This window comes from Gorilla gorilla, chromosome 6, assembly GCF_029281585.2.
Source record: "Gorilla gorilla gorilla isolate KB3781 chromosome 6, NHGRI_mGorGor1-v2.1_pri, whole genome shotgun sequence".
Classification (NCBI taxonomy): domain Eukaryota; kingdom Metazoa; phylum Chordata; class Mammalia; order Primates; family Hominidae; genus Gorilla; species Gorilla gorilla.
Window position 1 is genome coordinate 25,270,175 of NC_073230.2, and position 21,048 is coordinate 25,291,222.

The 21,048-nt window shown below is 32.6% G+C and overlaps 1 protein-coding gene across 6 annotated transcripts in view; it reads right to left on the reverse strand.

Annotated features, from left to right (window-relative positions):
* Positions 1-21,048, reverse strand: part of SNX13 (sorting nexin 13) — a 149,718-nt gene that overhangs the window by 37,195 nt on the left and 91,475 nt on the right. For 4 of the 6 annotated variants that reach the window (XM_055347383.1, XM_019031635.3, XM_055347384.2 and 1 more), the window contains 5 exons: positions 17,441-17,540; positions 11,709-11,902; positions 6,670-6,774; positions 5,958-6,090; positions 1,916-1,953 (listed from right to left, as the gene is read on the reverse strand). In XM_055347383.1, the coding sequence (XP_055203358.1) occupies positions 1,916-1,953; positions 5,958-6,090; positions 6,670-6,774; positions 11,709-11,902; positions 17,441-17,540 (570 nt within the window). The other 2 variants (XM_063708392.1, XM_055347382.1) reach the window with 2 other exon arrangements.

The window sequence follows — 21,048 nt, forward strand, 5'->3', positions numbered from 1 at the left end:
GGAGAAATGTCTTTTTGTCTCTTTTAAAATATGCAATTAGTAAATATTATTTTCATTACATATGATGAAAACTTTGGAAAAACATTAGTTACAGTTATAGTGCACGTAAATATCAAGTGGACTATAAAGTTACAATTGGTAAAATAATATTTACAAAACTACATTTGATTTAGGAATGTATTAAAAGAGAATTGTGATTTCAAAACAAGTACATTAATGCTATATTGAAATAAGCATAATTTGCAAAGTACTCCTTAAGTTATGATTCTTAAACTCCCTGTAAGAAAGTGTTTTTTAACACTAAGACAACAACTGAAAATTCAAATTCACAATGATAGTCATCAAACACAACCAAAATGGCACTAAAGGAAATGCTTGTAATTTACCTACCAAGCTACCAATGGCAAAATGAGTAAAATACCAAACACATTAAATATCTCCTTTGTTTAGTATATTGGAATAAACTATCGTGACCTAGTTTACAATCTTAAGCTACTTTTAAAATGCAGATATTCACTAAAATTTGTCTACATGGTCCAACTACTTGAAAGTATGAATTAAATAGATTTATGGGAATAAAAAAATACTGCAAGTCACTGACTTCAAGTATGACCTTTTTTTGATCCAGAGACTATTCTGGTTTATATTACCATGTGACAAAAGAGACTTATCTTATTTGGAAAAGCATTTATTCCAGACATGGAATAAAGAAAAAAAAATTTTTACTAGTGTTTAAACATTTACACAAGTACTACAAATGTGAATACTAAAAAATTTCAAACTAAGGAAGGGTTTCATCACATTTGGAAACTTTTCTATATAATGAACATTATTTTTAACACTTCCTTCAAGCTCTAGGAGCAATTCCTTTTAGTTTAAAGCTCTGGACTATAACAAGTAAATGGTAATGACACCAAATGATTTAGGAAATATTTTAAAAGTTACAAAGTACCTGACAATTCTACGACAGATTTGCTTTAGTGTTTTACTAAAGGTTATAATATAGTAATAGAACATTTACTCAATAAGGTTATTTTAGAAGCAGACATGGTAGTACAGCTAACACCTAAGACGACTAACCTCTAAAACATTTAACTATTATGAAAGGTCTAAAAGAAAAAGTAATGCAGGTAGGAGGAAAAACAAAACAGACAACACCTTACCTGTTTTTCCCCTCCCCAACCCAGCCAAACTGAACTGAAACCTTCATAGAACACTAATATTTCTTCCTAACAGCATCTTAGAAAATAAGTTATTCAATGGCAAGGCTGGATATATAAGAGAACTGAAACTTTCATTATTTTACACTGTACCTTGAATATATAAAATGCCAATGACAGTTGAGATTCTAAAAACATGTCATTCTAACCTCTAATCATTAAGGATGTAGTTGCTGTAAAACTGTCTAAACTTACAAAAAAAATTTTTTTGTTTACAATGACCTGAATTTGTTTTAGTGCAGACTTAAAGAAATATCTATTTGGTTTTGGTTATCCCCACTAGTTTTATATTTCTTTCTAAATACAAGAGGAGAAAAAAACTGATTCCAATATAAACATTTATGTGTCACGAACTTATTGCCTATCATAGCAATTTAGTAATCATAGTAATTTAAACATGCTAAATATTGGAATTGAAAATAACGAAATCAATTTATTTATAAAATGCAGAAAAGCAATTATGCAGGTATAACCTAAGCCAATTTTTTAAATAAAGATTAAATATAATTTTTAAGTTCTAATTCATAGATGCCTTATATGTGAACTTAGCATTTCTTTAAAAGCATAATAACTTTTTACAATACTAAAGGATGATTTGGGGCCTTCTTTATATATCATTTATTTATATATATTAAGGCTCAGCCTTTTACATTATTTTCAAGTCACTTTAATAAAGTACCCATAATAGTACTTACCAAATTTATGCTTCCTGTAGGAGACCCATTAAAAGATTCTGCAGGGGGGAAATTCAACTTAGTATACAGCAAAAAAACTTTAAAACGGTTGCTTTATCTAAGGTTCAAACACTAAGAATGAAAGTCACATAAGCCAAGATATAACATAATAGTAAAAAAAAAAAAAAAAAATTGTGGATACTCCCAAAAACTTGATCCCTTAAAGTCCCATGGTTTTCTAAGACAGGCATTTAAGTGACAATATAGTATGTACCTGATAGCTGGCCAAAAATCAAAAAGGCATTCGTGTTCAGGAAAGTAATTATTAAATGTTTTTATTCTCATGGTATCAAGTAAGTTGCCTAATACACTATAAGCATGAGGAAAACATTGCAGAATGAGGCCCATTAGGAAACACCAGCACTATTTTGTAACTTCTGTCTCACTGGATTAAGAAAGATTACAAATAAAATCAGTCTGTACTGTAAGGGATAAACAGACTTATTTTTAATAGGTCTATTAAGTCCTCTTATTCTTGGTGGTAGATTATCTTGAAAACACTAGAAGTCCAGATTTTTAAATCAATATATAACTAATAGACAAAAAGACAGTTAAAACTGCATATGCAATTCCATTTCATTAAAAAGCAACTAGGACAAATTAATGTTAGAGAATAAGTCAATGTTAGATTGTTAACATTAATGTCAAACAACAATCTTTTCCCTTAGAGTTTTATTATAAATCTAAGAAAATTAAGTTACCAATTAAGGTGTTCCTTTATTAAACACACAAACAAATCTATGGTAAAGCAATATTCATACACAGTTTAATATATGGTTTCGAGCACTTAAGAGGTTATATATGAATTTGGTTCTCTAAATGGGTCTTCAAAAAAGCAACACTACTATTCCTACAAGGAGGCAGCTGATATTGCCTTCCAAATTTACTCTAAATGCTCAAGAACATTTCTTGGTTCTTCAGCCCTTTGGTCATAAAAAAATGGGAATTTCACCTAGGATTATCCCTTGGTGATACTTAAAATGAGTAAAATAGTTCTCTATCCTCCTTATTCAATTATATGCCTCCCACCTCTTCTGTAGTGTGCCCACCTCTTAAATCTTCCCACCAAAGACAAGTCAAGTTAAAGGAGAATTTGGGAGCAAAATAGGGCATAGTTTATTTTCTTGATCAACAATAAGAAGATCCAGAAATACAGTATAAAATCAGTCTTGGTCGACATTTAATCAAGAATTGGATGACTACCTACAAATATTAGAAAACAAAAGAAAGCACTGTTCAACATGGTGAGAAAAATAATGTTGAGATTAAAATTTAAAAAGGAAAGCATAATTTAGTTTTAAAAGCCTATGAGACTGTTTTAATAAAGGAGAAAATATCTACTTTTAAAATAATTTCATAACTAAAGAAAGTAATAATGAATAGAGAAAGGGCAAAGGAAGAAATGAGGAGAAAAGGAGAGAGGAGAGATAGTAAGCACAAGCAAGCCAACCAGCTAATTCTCTACCTAATGTTAAGTTTGGTTAAATAGGAATGAAATTTCTACTCAAGCAAAGAAAAACCACCAGAGGATACAGTACTATACCATATGATATGACTTGGTCCTTTAATTTTAGGCTCAAATGTAGACTACTTTAAAAAAATCAGCTGTACATTAATCCCTAGGTTAGATAATTATTTCAGAATGTCTAAAAGGTGGTCAAAATTTCAGAATGTCTAAAAAATGCATGTAGTGCTCAGCAGCTTAATTTTAAAAGTCAGAAAACTAATTTATAACAAAAAAAGTGGAAAGGCCTATTTTTGATTAAATAATCATATAAAAAGAAGTATATCAGAAGCATTACTAGTTGAGAAAGGTAAACCAGTGGCCTAAAACCTAAACACTGACAAAGACAACAAAGCTGACAGTTACTTTAAATAGTAATGTTTCATATTATACCCATCACTCCATATACTTTTTTCGAATGGTTTCAAAAAAGGGATAGGTAATTTCACAGTATAAAACTCATCAATTAGGAAACAAAATATTAGACAGCAATGTCCTAGAAAGACAATAAGATACATAAGTATATAATCTCAAACTACAATCAATGATTCAAATGTGAGGGATTACTCAATAACTGATATATAAGAGAAGCATATTTACTTCAGATCAAAACCAGTTCCAAAAAAATTTTTTTTAATATACTTCGTGTTTTAAAAAAGTACAGTGTATGATTTTAGGAAGTTTGAGACTGCTTATAGTTTGCTTCCAATAGCTGTACTGAAGAAGACAGACTGGCTAGAAAGATATGAATGGAAGCTAGAAATCCATTTAAAAGACTGGAAGCATTCTTAAGTTACAGGATCAAAAATTACTTCCACAGAATATATTGCTACTATCACCAGTTTAAATTACACATTACTTAGAAGCCCACACAATTATTTGGTTATGACTTTGTCTTCTCTCTTTCTGAATCACATAGCAAATCCACTTCACAAATACGAGGAAATTTCTAAAATAGATAAAATTAGTATAAACAACAAAAACTTTTGTAATAGTCATTTTAGGATGGTTAGTTGACTGAGTTGCTATTGCAAATTTCATAGCATCTCTATAAAAGAACATTTTTCAACAGAATAAGTACAGATATATAGAACAAACTAGAGGTACATAAAATTTTACTATTCAACTCAGAGAAGAACTCTGTTTTTTAAAAAAATCTTCCTTAATTATGCAATCAAAATCAGTTAATACATTATTCCAATTGTAAACATAAGTAAACTTGAAAGAGTATTAATTTAAAAACCCAAGGCATCAGATAAATAATCAAAGAAAAGTTACTAAATTTCAAATGTAAACTTCAGTAACTAGATTTCTTAGATTATTTAAAAAACAAAATCTCACTAGTGTAGACAAAGGGATAGGAGGTGGAGGAGAGGGGAGGCTGGGAGACTTCCATAATAGAGGTATTTTTTAAAGCAGTGCTCACTACCTAACAGCTCTATTTTATCTCCATTCTCAAGTGTGCTTGCCATAAAACCTATTCATAAGTAAACAGTCATAACTAAAGCACTTTCTTAAAATACTTAAATCTTTCCCGTTTACTTTTTATTGACTTCATTCACTTGGTAGAACATACTAGAAAGATCATCCAACCCTAGATATTTAATTAGAGCTTAATAAATACTTCTGAATTGAATCACAAGTTAATGATCATTGGGCCTAAGAATTTGGAAACTTGTGTTCTAAAGGCTATCCCTCCCACTATTCTTATATAACTCACTATTTACTAACAAAAATTGATACTTGTGTTTTACTTTATAAATCATTTTCAAATGCATAATTCCATTTAAATCTAACAATGACTAACGTAAGATATTATGAGGATATTATTTCAGATTTGCCAACTCAGAAAAATGAGGCTTGAAGAATTGAAGCAGTTGGACAACTTCACACAGGTAGTAAGTGATAGAATGGGAGTAAAATCTAAATATTCTGACTCTTAAACCATTTTATTCACTATAACATGTAAATAGAACTCATTATCCTCATTTGAAAAAACTGAAGGTTGGGATAAATGACTCCTGCGGCTTTTTCTAGCTCTAAAGTCTCTCGACACTGTGTAGAATTTGGAAAAGTGTACAATTAAAGACATTTAAAACTGTAGTGTTTTAATAATGCTTTATAGTTTATGATATACTCTGAGTCATTACTTATTGCATATTAAATCTTCTCAATAATTCTATTGTTAATCATGAATATTGTTACTTACTCCCAAAAGGGAAACTGCCATAAAAATATTTTAGTGACTCACCTGAAGAAAACATTCCTCTTCTTTAAGAATTCAAGGCTTCTATAGTTATATTCTAATCCATTATTAAATTTTCAACATTTTAATTTAGTATAGTCACTAAACTTTGTCATTCATTTGTAGATTTTTAAATATATTACAGTTTATATTTGGACTCCAACAACATTTTTAACTTATACAAAAGCTCTTTTGGTAAGCAGAATATACATAAATATATATGCATATTATGTGTAAAATGGGTGCCACCTTACCTCCATCCCCATCATCGGATCCTCTGAAACTAGGATCTTTTAACATGTCAAGCTCAGCTAACATGCGCACATAAAGTGCATTCTGTCTGAAGGACGGATAAAATCTTTCATCTCGTAGCATCAATTCATATACCTTGGTGAAATAAATCAAGATATTCAACAATTAATACAGATATGTGGTGATTTTTACAAAACACAATTTCACCAAAAGACACATTGAGGTCTTGCCATAATGTATCATCGTTACAAGCTGTCAGCAATAAGACTATTTCACAACTAATGATTTCCTCTGATCCCTCCAGTAACTAAATTATATTGAAAAAAACCCTACTACTGCAACACAAGTCACAGACAGCAGGTTCTAGGAATTGTTTTCTAAGAAACAAGTATATGTAAAGGTTCAAGGCTCATGTTAAAATGAATTTGAAAGACATGTTATTTATATGGCATCAATTCATCAAATTCTGAGACTACAATATCTAGCTCTACAATCAAATTCAACTAAAACAACCCAACTTAAGGATTTTCCTCAGAAAATTAATGAAATAAACAAAAATACTGGTTTACATTTCTGGAATTGAGAAGTATAATTGCCATAGCTTATCTTTTTAATACCACTCTACTTTTAAAAAGTTTTTAAAAACTAATTACATTACATAAAAGTATTTTTTCTCAAAAAAGATAAAATGACAAATGCTGTACATAATAATACCTTCCTTTGAATGTCATCAAAGATTTCAGGGGTTGGATCTTCATGATTCAAAGTATCTGCTAATTTTGCTACTAAATAGTCATCAACAGTAACTCTTGGAGATGCCTAACAGAGAAAAATAATAGTAATGATCTCTGTAATTTCTTAATACAAGATGATACTTGATAGTATGATAATAATGGAATCATATTATTGAAAATAACTGGCAGGTAAGAATCATTGGTTTGTAAATGACACCTTGATGTTTAAGAAGGATGAAACAGGACTAAACCCTTCTCTTCCTCATGTACTACAAAGCAGGCTGGCAAACAAACACGGATTTAAATCTCAACTTTTGCCTAGCAAGTTATCTCTCACTAAGCTTCATTTACCCCATCTGTAAAATGGAGATAATACTATATAAGGTTATTTAAGATTATTGTAAGGATTAAAAAAGATCTATATAAGATATATACCATAGTGTCTGGCACATAGGAAACATTGTCATTAGGAGTTAGTGTTTAGTATTCAGTAGTACTAGATGTGTATTAATATGACTGCTGAACGAATAAGCCATTTCATTTATTATTTGACCCTAGAGAAACCTTTTGAATGTCCTTTAAAGAGACTACTGTTATCCTAAATTTGGTTTTATAACTAATGCTGCAGCAAAGTTCCAGTGTGATATGGGGAAAAAAAAGCCTTAAAATTAATTTGTTTTAAGAACTTCCATTTCAAAGTATATAACACAAGCAAATACAATATTTGACATTTCAAGTTCAAAAATTACTTTATTAAAAGAAAAAATGCTGAAAAGCTAGACATGTCAACAGCTTCAGCACATCAACTTTTGCATTTTCAGTTCTGAAAAGTCTGGAGAGTAAATGAGTCCTAGAGATAACATTTAGAGAAACTAACAAAAACAAAAACCATTATTTACATAACTTCTCTAATTTATCCAATAAAATAAAGAACAGGTAGATAAATCAAGAAAGGAGAAAAAAAAAGTAAACATCAGGATATAAATATGTAGGAAAAGGGCTATACAACTTCTAATGCCCCATTGTCAATTTGACGCTTTTGTTAGTAAACCTAAGTAGGTTGTGTGGTGGTTGTTTTTTTGAGGGGGATGCTTATTTGTTTTGTGTTTCGGGGGGCAGTAGAGTTGCCCTGAAATAGAAACGGGAGAACTAAACAGCTTCAAGTATTTAACAAACATTAGAGAGGAATATGACGTTACTTGGTTTTGCCCTTTCATTTGCCCTCTAAGCTCACTAAACTCACTTTCTAGGAAATAAAAAGGGTGAATTTGAAACATCATATTTTACGTTTCTTTAAACTTTACTTTTTCCTATATATCTCAAGTATACAGAATAGATTAAGCCACATCTTTGGTATAGGATGACCAACACTTTTAGTGTACCAACATGAAACACAACCAGTCAGGATCCCCTCTTCCAAAAAAAGTAATACAAAAATAATACTTATATGGCCAGGCATGATAGCTCATGCTTGTAATCCCAGCACTTTAGGAGGCTAAGGCAGGTGGATCACTCGAGGCCACAAGTTCGAGAACAGCCTGGCCCACATGGCAAAATCCCTGTCTCTTTAAAAAAAATATAAAAATTAGCTGGATGTGGGTGCATGCCTACAATCCCACCTACTCGGGAGTCTGAGGCAAGAGAATTGCCTGAACCTGGGATGCAAAGGGTGCAGTGAGATTATGCACTCCAAACTTTACGACAGAGTGAGACTCCGTCTCAAAAAACGACAACAAAAAAGAAATATTTGTACACATTTGTTATTACTTTAATGTGAAAATATAAAAGTGAATGTTTTCCCAAAATTATCTCTTAATGTGTATTCTTTACTTTTCTATTACAGAAATGTGATTATTTAAACAAACCAATGGGACTAGTTAACAGTGGCAAATAATCTGTGTGAGAAAAATACAACAATATGTAATTTATAATGTTTCTGTCCTCTGATATACCAATTTAACTTTTTTTAAAACTCTATTGGATACTTAAATGTTATAGGCTATATTGTTTTGTATTCTTAAAATACAGAAAGACTTTTTAAAAGACAAACGTACATAAAAGCAAAATGTACATGCAAAACAGGTATTAACTGTATTTAACAAAAATAAATAATGACTTTTCTATCGAGTCCATGATGCAGTAGGATATTTTTGTTTTTTCTGTTTCCTTCTCTAATAATACTTTTCTGAACTGCCTGCAGCCTTTAGGACATCTTTTATGCAGTGTTACCACCGAATATAATCAAACATAAAAATTCACCTTGATTTTTAGCTCTGCTCTTTTCAAGCCCACCTCACACTTATTTCTTGTGTCAATCCAATGTGAAGGATCAAGTTAAATAAACTTTTTAAAAAAAAATTTTTTTTAAAGGCAGAATATTGTTCTGTTACCCAGGCTGGAGCGCGATCATATGATCACGGCTCACTGCAGCCTTGATATCCTGGGATCAAGCAATCTTCCTGGCTCAGCCACCCAAGTAGCTAAGAATACAGCCTTGTGCCACCAACTCCAGCTAATTTTCTTTTCTCTTTTTCTTTCTGTAGATACAAGGTGTTGCTATGTTGTTTGTCCATGCTGGTCTCAAACTCCTGGCCTCAAGCAATCCTCCCACCTTGGGCTCCCAAAGCACTGGGATTTTAGGTGTGAGCCACTGCACCTAGCCTAAATATCCTTTCAACAAAATAATTTGGGAATGTAATAATTGGGATTTTATTTATTAAAAACAGGTTTTTAAATGTGTAGAAATTTGATTTCGGTGCTCCAAAAAAAATCCAAAAACCATATATATGGCTTGTTTGGTAGGTAGATCAACTGTTTGTCAATCAGGTCTTTTTCATCTATAAATTCATCATATAGGCTATCCAGGCCTACAATACTCATTTTTAAATACTTTGAAGCAAAATGATGTCATCATAAGTTAAATCCCTTTTTGAGGAAAAATGGTTTTTAAATAGACAGATAAACTTGTCAAACTGAAGTTCAATTCGAAATAAATTACTTTTAGTAAAGAAATTTAGAAAATCCTGTTAAAGTTGGCTGTCCTTTTCTGGTGACACATTTTTTTTTTTTTTAATATTCAAGTAGTCTTATTTTAAAAACAGGAGTCATTTTGCTCACTATATGAGTTTTTATCACAACCTACATGTATCATCAAACAACTCAGATCAGTCTGTCAACTCTTTTCTAGGCTGCTTTTGGCCTCGTCAAAGATCACCTACCAATTTTAGAGAAACAGTATATAAATTTCTGTTTACTGTAATCCTTTTCTCCATTTTCATTCAAAAAGTATTTCAAATTAGAGAAAAACATTTTTCTTGTCCTATACTTAAAAAAATATGATTTTACCACAGACCAAGATTTTAGCATTTTTTCTATAGCTAGCAAGAATCAGACCTTATTAAGCAAATTATTTTATTTTCTATTTCTTCTTGAGTTAGTGTGGCAATCTGTGTCTAAAAATTTGTCCACTTTAAGTTGTTTAATTTGTTGTCATAAAGTTGATCATAATATTTGCTTACTCCTTTTAATTTCTGTAGGGTCAGGGTTCATGTCTCCTCTTTCATTTATGAATTTGGTTATCTGTGTCTTCTCCCACTTTTTCATGGCCAGTCTAGCTAAAGGTTTGACAATATTGTTGATATTTTCAGAGAACCAACTTTTGGTTTTAGATTTTCACTATGGTTTTTCTGTTTTCTATCCACTGATTCTCACAATAATCTTTGTTTCCTTCTGTTTGCCTTGGATTTATTTTTCATTTCTAGATTTTTAAGTAAAAAAGATTGTTGATTGTAGATCTTTTATCCTAGACATTTTTAAAGCTACAAATATTCTTCTAAGCACTAAGTAGCTGCATCTCATGAATTGATACAATGCATTTTCATTCTCATTTAAAAATGCTTTCTAGTTTCCTTGTCATTTCTTGTTGACTCAGAGGCTATTTAGAAATATGTTGTTTAATTTTCAATTATTTGTAGTTTCCCCAAATTTCCTTTTGTTGATGTCTAATTTGATTCCATTCTGATCAAAGAACAATTCCAATACTTTTAAATGGAGACGGCTTTTATGGCCTAGCAAATGATTTATCTTGGAGAATGTTTCATGTGTTCTGGAAAATAATGTGTATTTTGCTGTCATTAGGGGAAATAGTCTATAGAATAATATATATATATGTATTACAGTATTACATTACCTATTATATATATAACAATATATGCATATATTACAATATTATAATTGTTATTAGATTAGAATTATTACAATATTATTAGATTAATTAGAATACATGTATTCTATAAGTTCTAAAGCAATTCTATTCTATATATGTATTCTATACATTCTATAATAAAATAATCTATACAATCATATTACATAAAATATATTCTATAGACGCTACAGATTATATATATTCTATAGAATTATAGTGTATTACATATATTCTATAGAATTATAGTATAGTATATATATTATTCTATAGGATTAAGTGATTTATAATGTTCCTAAAGTCTTGTATATCCTTGATGTTTTTCTATCTAATTGTTTTATCAATTATTCAAAGTGGGGTATTGCAGTCTCCAACTATAACTGTTGAATTGTCTCTCTTACCCTTCAATTCTGCAAATTTTTGTTTCATTCATTGGGGGGCTCTGTTATTAAATGTACACATGTTTAATACATACATTTAAACATATATACATTTTTAAAATATATATACGTACTCTCTTTTGTTTACTTTTGCATGGTTTATCTTTTTCTACCCTTTTACTTTCAGCCTGTGGTGAATCTAATGTGTGACCTTGAATCTTATTCTATCATTTAGTATTTGCATGACGGTGGCCATGATAATTTGACTGGCTAAACATCAGAATCTTCACTTAAACGAGGATACAGACAGACAAGAAGATTGTTATCGATTAAAGGAGACAATGTTTTCGAGGTAATCAGCCTGGCATAAGCAATGGATTACAAAAATTATTAATAATACTGCTAAAGAAGAAAACAGTAATCAAAATACAGCCTCACCTTTTCTGATAAATACTGTTCATAAATTCCAACAGCAGCTGCTCTTAAAAGACCTTTGGTTTGGTTGGTTTGATGTTTTCCGTCTCTCTGACGACTTAATAAAACTTCTAGCTGCTGTTGGGCAGTAACCCGGTATCCTTCCACTGTCATCCAAAAGAATAGATGTGCTTGACCTCCAGTTTGCTGCATGTAATCTAGCAATCAAAAATCCATAATAACATAAATATTAGTGTCACACAATTTGGGGTCCATGTAGTTTTATGACAAGTAAAGAAGGATTAAAGTTTCAAGTGTTTAAAACTCCACATTTTGAAAATGTTTTAGCAAATCCCTGAGGTGAAAACATAGTTGTAAATTAGTTAGGCTAAAAAACCAGTTATGTTGAAAACAAAAGTGAAGTCATGTATTTCAGAATTTTTTCAATCCCACTTTTCATAATAAAATCTCTACTGAATAAATTTGTTACATAAAACATTCAACATTTGTTCTCAATAAAGATTGTTATAATATGAATATTTCTAGGCATATTTTTAAAAATGACTCTTCAAACCATATATTTATATTTTTATCACAAAAATGAAAATGTATAGAGGTTTGCTGAAAATGTCCTCCAGATAAAAGCAATCCTAATGTAATAGCAATAAGATCTAAATTAAAAAGTATATATTAAAATGGTATAAAAACAAAATCCTTCATGTACACATGAACAAAAACGATACAAACAGGTTATATACATTGTATGTTCCCAATAAAGTACTCTTTCTCAATGAATTTTAATTTGCATTAGAATTTCCTAGAATTTATTTTAAAAGCAGTTTGGTAAATGCACATTATTTATGATAACTATTTCCTTCAAAACAAAACAAAGCTCTACCTCCATGGTTTCTAAAGAAAAACATTTCAGAGAATAAAGGCTGGACTGAATTTGGCACGCAAAATATTAACTACTTAAAATTCAATAATATTTAAAATTCTTAAAAATTTCAAAGAAGATGTGGGAGTGTGAAGCACCAGAATTCTATCTCTCCACCTCCACAACAAGTGCAATGGCAGAATCTGATGTAACTAATTTGGAACTCTGGAATCTACTGAAGATTTGCAACATTTAAGGGAAGGCTTGGGAAGTAAGCTTTGGTTAATCTCAGTCCATTCCAGCTCTTAGCACAACTGCAGCTACCACTCCCCACTCTCAGACCACTAGAACAAGTAGCTGTGCATGCACTCCAGAATTAGCTTGTACACAGCAAGGAGGAACCAGGGTGGACAAAAAACAACTTGTCCTTCAAATATTCAGGATCTAGGCTCTGACAGCACACTGCTGCTTCTGATCAAAGAGGTACAGACAAATAGGCAGCCTTTGTTGTTGCATATCTCTTGATTGGTCCAAGCCCCTTTCCTTTCTGCTGAAGTAACAAGCAAGGGATTTAGAAGACTGGCACCCTTTCTCCCTTGACTCCTACAGTTTTACCTTTATCTCCCTTTGGGAGCCATGCATTAAAAATGAGGACATTCAAAAGCAACCACATATGTGGGAAAATTAGAAAGTGACTATGCATGCCCAGGGAAAACCACAAGCTCAGAATAGTCTTGAGAAGACTTTAAGTTTATACCTCAGGCTGATCCTTAGCATAGACAGCCTACATATTAAAAACAACAATAAAGAACAGCAAACCCTAAGGAAAGGGAAGTGATTTCCAGTTACTACCTTATTAGATTCAAATAGCCAGTTATTCATACACACACACACACACACACATGCACACACACCCCAAGGCATACAAAGTACATGGCAAGTGTGGCCCATTCAAAGAGGAAAAAAAGCCAACAGACATCAACAGAAACTGTCCCCAAAAAAGACCTGATGGAAGATCTACTAGATGAAGACTTTAAAACAACTACCTTAAAGATGCCCAAAAGACTAAAGAAAGATGTAAAAAAGTCAATAAAACAATCTATGAACAAAATGGAAAGATCAATAGAGATAGAAAACCTAGAAGAAACCAAAATAAAATGGAGGTGAAAAGTACATAACCAAAATAAAAAATGCACTAAAGGAAATTTAAGGTAGATTTGAGCAGGCAGAGGAATCAGCAAATGTAAGGATAGATTAATAAAAGTTTTAGATTCAAGAAACAGAATGTAAAAATATAAAGAAGAGTAAACAGAGCCTAAGGGACCTGCTGGACCAAGTTACATATGGGAGTTCTATAAGGAGAAGAAAGAGAGAAACAGGCAGATCATATTTGAAGAAATGACTGAAAATTTTCCAAATTTGAAGAAAGGCACAAATATAAACATCCAAAAAGCTCAACAATCTCCAACTAAGATGAATTCAAAGATACCCACATGGAGACACATTATAATTCAACTTTCAAAAAATAAATCATCCGAAAGCAGAAAGAGAAAAACAGCACATACAAAATATCCAAAAGATTATCAGCAGATTTCTTTCAAGAAACTTTGGAGGCTAGAAGGTGATGGAGTGATATTCAAAGTGCTAAAAGAAAAATATTGTCAACCAAGTTCCTATATCTGGCAAAACTATACTTCAAAATGAGAGAGAAGTAAGGATTCCCAGATAAACAAAAGCAAAGGAAGCATCTTACCATAAGACCTGCCTTGCAAAATGTGCTGAAGGGTAAATTAAACAAAAGGACACTAGATAGTAACTTAGTACTTTGAAATCATATGAAGAAATAAATATCTCAGTAAAAATAAAAATATGGGCAATTATAAAAGCTAGTATTATTAACAATGATTTGTAACTCTATTTTTTTGTTTTCTATGTGACTGGAAAGACGAATACGATTTTTAAAAAAATCAACTATCAGTCTGAAAGCCAGAAATATTGTACTTTGTTACTGCACATCCTGGTTTCTACATAATTTACAAAAGTAACTCATTTAAAAGAGCTATTAGTTCATATTTTGAACACACAATTTGTAAAGACTTAGTTTTGTGACATCATCAAAAGAGGGATGGTGACAGAGCTGTAAAGGAGCAAAGTTTTGAATATATTTGAAATTAAGCTGGCATAATTTCAAATTACAGTGTCATAAATTTAGGATGTTACATGTAATCCCCATAGTAACCACAAAGAAAATGGCTACATAATATACATAAGAGGAATGAGAAAGAAATTTAAACATGTCACTACAAAAAAATCAACTAAATACAAAAGCCAGTTATGTAGAAAAGACTATCAAAAAAGACATAAAGCATGTAGAAAACAAATAAGATGACAGAACTCTTTCCTTATAAATAATTACTTTACATGTAAATTGATTAAACTTTCTAATCAAAAGACAGAGACTGGCAGAATGGATTAAAAAAATCAATCCAATGATATACTGTCTACAAAGACTTTAGATACAAAGACATAAATAAATTGAAAGTGAAAGAATGAAAAATCACATCACATGCAAACAGTAACCAAAATAGAGCAGGGGAGGCTATACTAGTATCAGCTAAAATAGACTTTAAATCAAAAATGGTTAAGATGTAAACAAGGTCATTATATACTAATAAAAGATTCAGCATAACAAAATAATACAACAATTATAAACAGTTACATACCTATTAACAGATCACCAAAATATATGAAGCAAAAACAGACAGATTTGAAGGGAAAAAGAGACAGTGCCACAATAATAGTGGGAGATTTCGATGCCCCACTCTCAGTAACGGATAGACCCAGACAGAAGACAAGTATGGAAATAGAGGACTTAACACAATATACCAGGTAGACTTAACAAACATACAGAACACTTCCCAACAACAGCATACAGCTTCTTCTCAGGTACACATGGAATATTTTCTAAACAGACCATACAGTGGGCCACAAATTGAGTCTCATAAAGTTTTTAAAAATGGGTATCATGCAAAGCATCTTCTCCAACTACAATGGGATAAAATTATAAATCAATAACAAAATTAAAACTGGAAAATTCACATATTTTTGGAAATCAAACAACACACTTTTTATTTACCCTACTTATACTCTGAAAACATGAAAACACACTCACACAACCAATGGATCAAAGAAGAAATCACAAGAGAAATTAGAAAATACATAAAGATTAATTAAAACAAACATAACATACCAAACTAATGGGACACAGCAAAAAGGAAAATCTCAAATCATCTTTCCTTATGTTATAAAGCTTTTTAACTTTACAACATAAAGAAATAGAAAAAGAACAAATTAAACCCAAAGCTAGCAGAAGGAAGGAAACAGTAAAGATTAGAGCAGAGATAAACAAAAGAGAGAACAGAAAAACAATAGTAAAAGTCAATGAAAGCAACAGTTGATTATTTGAAAAGAGTGACAAAATTGACAAACATTTATCTAGGAGGACAAAAAGAGAAAAGATACAAATTACTAAAATCGGAAGTGTAACTGGGGATATTACTAATGACTCTACAAAACTAAAAGTACTATGAACAACTGTATGCCAATAAATCGGATATCCTAGTGGAAATGGAAAAATTCCTAGAAACAGAAAATCCACCAAAACTAAATCATGAAGAAATTGAAAATCTGATGAGGAGACTGATAGGTAGTAAGGAGAATGAATCAGTAACCAAAAATCGTCAATAAAGAAAAGACCTGGACCTGAATAGCCTTACTGGTGAATTCTATCAAACATTTAAAGAAAAGTAACACCAATCCTTTTTAAATTTTTCCAAAAAATTAAACAGGAAACACTTCCTAACTCATTCTATGAGGCCAGCATTATCCTGAAAACAGAACCAGATAAAGACAGTACAAGAAAACTACAGACCAATGTTCCTTATAAATATAGATGTAAAAATCCTCCATAAAATACTAGCAAAACAAATTCAGCAGCATATTAAAGAAATTATACACCATGACTAAGGTGGCATTTATTCCTGGAATCCAAAGATGGTTGAATATACAAAAAAAAAATCAGTCTAATACAGCACAACAGAATGAAGGATAAACACCACATCTTAATTGATGCACAAAAAGCGTATCACAAAATTCAACACACTTTCATGACAAAAACACTCAATAAACTAGGAACAGAAGGCTACTATCTCAAAATAATAAAAGCTGTATCTGAAAAATCCCACAGTGAATAATACACTCAATGATGAAAGACAAAATACTTTTATTTAAGATCAGGAACAAAAACATTAAGATCAGGAACAAGACAAAGATGCCTGTATTTGCCACTTCGTTTCAACATAGTACTGGAAGTACTAGGCAGAGAAATTAGGAAAAGTGGAGGGAGGGGAGAAGAGGTAAGGGGAGAAGCAAGTGTGTGTGTGTGTGTACACACACACACACACACGAATATTATTCAGCATTAAAAAGGAAGGAATTCTCACATATGCTATAACACGGATAAAACCTGAGGGCATATCCACGTTAAGTGAGTAAGCCAGTAACTAAAAGGCAAATACTGTACAATTCCACCTACGTGAGGTACTTAAGAGTAGTCAAAATTATAGAGACAGAAAGCAGAATGATGGTTGCAGGGGTTGAGGGTGTGAGGAATGGAGAGAGTTGGTGTTCAATGAGTAGAGTTTCAGTTTCGGAAGATAAAAATAGTTCTGGAGACTGTACAACATCATGACTACATTTAATATCACTGAACTATACACTTAAAAATAGTTGAGATACTAAATTTTATGTGTATTTTACAATAAAAAATCGAAAAAGAAATTCAATGGCTGTATCATTTAAATAGAATTGATCTACCTACCCATAAAAAATTGTAGTGCAACATTGTCTACAAGAATGCTGTCCAGGGGGACTGTGCAAAGTTTCCCAAAGTTTGCTGCAAGTTTCACAGTATTTATTTCCTACAGGCAAAAGTGAATATAAGTTAATATTTTATCTGATCATTCATTGGTAAAGATGTTTACATAAATATAAGGAAAAAAATCAAGCTAAAACGGAGTAAAGATGAAGTTTTTCCCTTCTCATGCATGTTGTTTCCCAATAGGTATACATTGTGTGAATTTAAATTCCTAGTTAGGAGTTGCTTAGCAAATTAAAAATATTAACACATTAAAAATAATAGCATTCAACTCTTTCAATATAAAATAAATAGAATCACTATATTTTCAATTATTCTCTATCTCTATATATTCCAAATGAAAATGAACATTCCAAAGGCTAAAAGGGTGAAGGAAATGTTTAATATATGCAAGAATTTTAAAAACTCAACATTTTCATGTATAAAGTCTATTTACTACTAGGAAAACAAAATATGCCTAAAGAGTAATTTTGCTCCTAACTCAGTAAAATCTCTAATTATTAGAGAAAATGTGTTTTTTTTTCCAGACTCTCTAAACAGTGAATTTCAGACATACTTTTCAAAGTCACAGAGCAAGGAAACAACCTACATATGAAAAAAAAAAAGGGAAAAATTGCGCCCAAAATTTAAAGAGCATCTACGTATCAGGCTTTGGGCTAGTCACATTACACATATTACTTCATTTAATCCGCAAAGCAATCCTGTTGGATATGTATCACCACATCTACTTAACAGACAAGGAAAACGAAGATGAAAAAGGTTGCCTATTAAGTCACAAAGCCGGTAAGTATGACTATGTGTTTTCAAATGCTGCTGCCCTTTCCAATAAGAGCCATGATGTTTCTATGAATTATTTATTTTCACTGGCTTCTCTATATTCCCAAGTTCATATTTCAGAACCCTCTATTTAAAAAAGAAAGATAGGCAGGTTTACTGTAAATGAAGTAGGCTGCCATATTCAGAGGCAGATACTAAATTAAGCATAGGTGGTAAATAAAGGAAAATGTAGAGAATTAAAAAAAAAATCCATCTCTATAATTTGTATTTTCCTTCATATAAGTACTGAATAATAACAGCTAACTGACTTTAAATGTCTGGTAGAGAGCAATCTAGAGGCAGCACATGATTCCTACTAAGTCTTCCTTCTTCAAATTGTATCACCTCTTTCTCCTGCCCAGCAGCGGCTCCACAGATACAGGATGGGAGGAAAATTCGCTGAGGATAAAGGTTTCTAAGATTTCAAGATAAGTAACATGGCTATATAACTGCAAATCCGTGCGGATTCTGAGTTTACTTACAAAGGAAAACAGTGTATGATCTGAGCTCATTAAAAAATAAAGCTTGTATTCAAAATGGAATTGACAGGCTTGTAAACAAAATACCTAAATTTTAAAAGGATTCAGTATCAAAAAGTGCCTGGGAAAACACACTGAGTAATGACGCTGAAAGATCACTACCTCTGAGATCTAGATAAGGAAGTAGTTAAAGAAAAGCACAAGTGAAACCGTATCTTTCTTCTATGCTCATTTGCACGAGTATATAAACTAGTTTTAAAATAAAGTTAACCAAAACAAAGGTACACACACACACACACACGTAACAAATATGGGCCTCAAGTAATGTTTCTTAAGTTATAATTCACCTAGAAAACTAAATTTAAGGGGTTTTTTTGTTTGTTTTTTGTTTGTTTGTTTTTTTGAGACGGCGTGTCGCTCTTGTTGCCCAGGCTGGAGTGCAATGGTGCCATCTCGGCTCACCACAACCTCTGCCTCCCAGGTTCAAGTGATTCTCCTGCCTCAGTCTCCCGAGTAGCTGGGATTACAGGCATATGCCACCACGGTTTTTAAAAATAATTCTTCTATTCCTTAAGGAATTTAAATACACTGTAAAATTATAAGACCAGAGAGTCATAAATAAATTTTCAAAACAGAAAACCACAGCAAAAATGTGACCTCATTAAAAACCTAAGGGTATTTAAGAAATGCTTTTTCCTGCTTTAAAGCCCCAAATCTCTGCTCTCCTTTAGGGCAAAACTTCTCTAAAGAGCAACTATCATTACTGTTTCTAATTTACCTCTTCCCATTCTCTCATGGACAAACTCCAATTAAGATTTTTCTCCACTACTCCACAAAAAATGCTCTCATCAGATCACCAATAATCCAGAAGGTAGGAAGTCCAATGGTCAATTCTCAGTCTTCATCTTTCTCCATGTTATCCTTCGATACACCTCTTCTTTCCCTTTTATAAACACTTTTAACATTTGGCTTCTGAGATATTATTAGGGACAGGGGGCACAAAATTCTAGGCAGAAAAGGGTGGTCCCTGGCGAAACACCACCCCCTCAAGCCAAAAAGCCTGAGCCCACAGTCCTAAATGAGAATTTATATCCCTGTTTTCCTGCTCGAATGTTGCCTTTTCCTAAACCACCCATGGCCGCACACCACCCCATCCTGTGCCTATAAAAAACCGAGACTCAGCTGGTAGCCGGGACTACGGCTGGACGTTGGAGAGAAGCGGCTCAACTTCAGAGGGACAGCTTGATGGCATAACTTCGGAAAGAATCCAAATGGAGACAGCTGGACTTCAGGAGAAGATTACCTACCCGCCCCATTCCCCTTTTCAGCTCCCCTTCCCACTGAGAACCGCTTTCATCGGCCATAAAGTCTCCAGCATTTACCATCTTTCAACTCATTCATGCAACTTCATTTTTCCTGGACGCCGAATAAGAGCTCAGAAGCCACGAGTGTGCACACAAAAGGCTTTCACACTGGCCCTGTGCCGTCACTGGTGAAGGACAGCCGCCTCATGCAAAAAGGCAAATGGTCCACTGAGCTGTTAACCCTTAAGCCATCCAAAGACAGCAGAGCTAAGAGAGCACTGTAACACACCTTCTAGGGCTTTGGGAGTCACAGGCACCCCTGACTGGACAGCTGTAGGGCCTGAACAGAGTTTGCTCTTGCCAGTGCTAATGCATCTGGCCAGTTCCTCCACCCACTCACCTGTGCGCTCCCTCTCGCGAGGGGTGGAATACAGTGGGTCCGAGTGAGTGGAGTTTGATCCCGCCAGTGCCGAAGTGGCAGGCTGGTTCCAGCACTCCTTCACTCAAGTTCCCACTGGCTTGCTCACACGCTCCCCACCACAAAGAGTTGAGAATAGCAGGCTGAGTAGTAAACAAGACACCCCTGTTGCAAGTCCTGCGAAGGGGTCAGGGAAGTACCCTGCTTCAATATCACATGCTCAGGTTTTCCTGCAATCTCACTGGCTATTTACTCTGTTTCTTTGCCTAGACTCTTTACTTTGTCTTAAACTCTGTTCACTGAAGTGTAGTAGGACCAAGTCACCAGTGCATTCCTACTTACACACACTCTTTTAGATAACATCATCCAGTCTCTCAACATTAAACATCTGATAATTCTGAGGATTTACAAAATTCATCTCCATCACTAACTTTTCCTTAGAACTCAAGATTAACAATTGGCATGTCTACTTGAATGTCAAACAGGGATCTCAAATTAAAATACCCAAAACTCAATTCTCTTTTCCAAACTTCC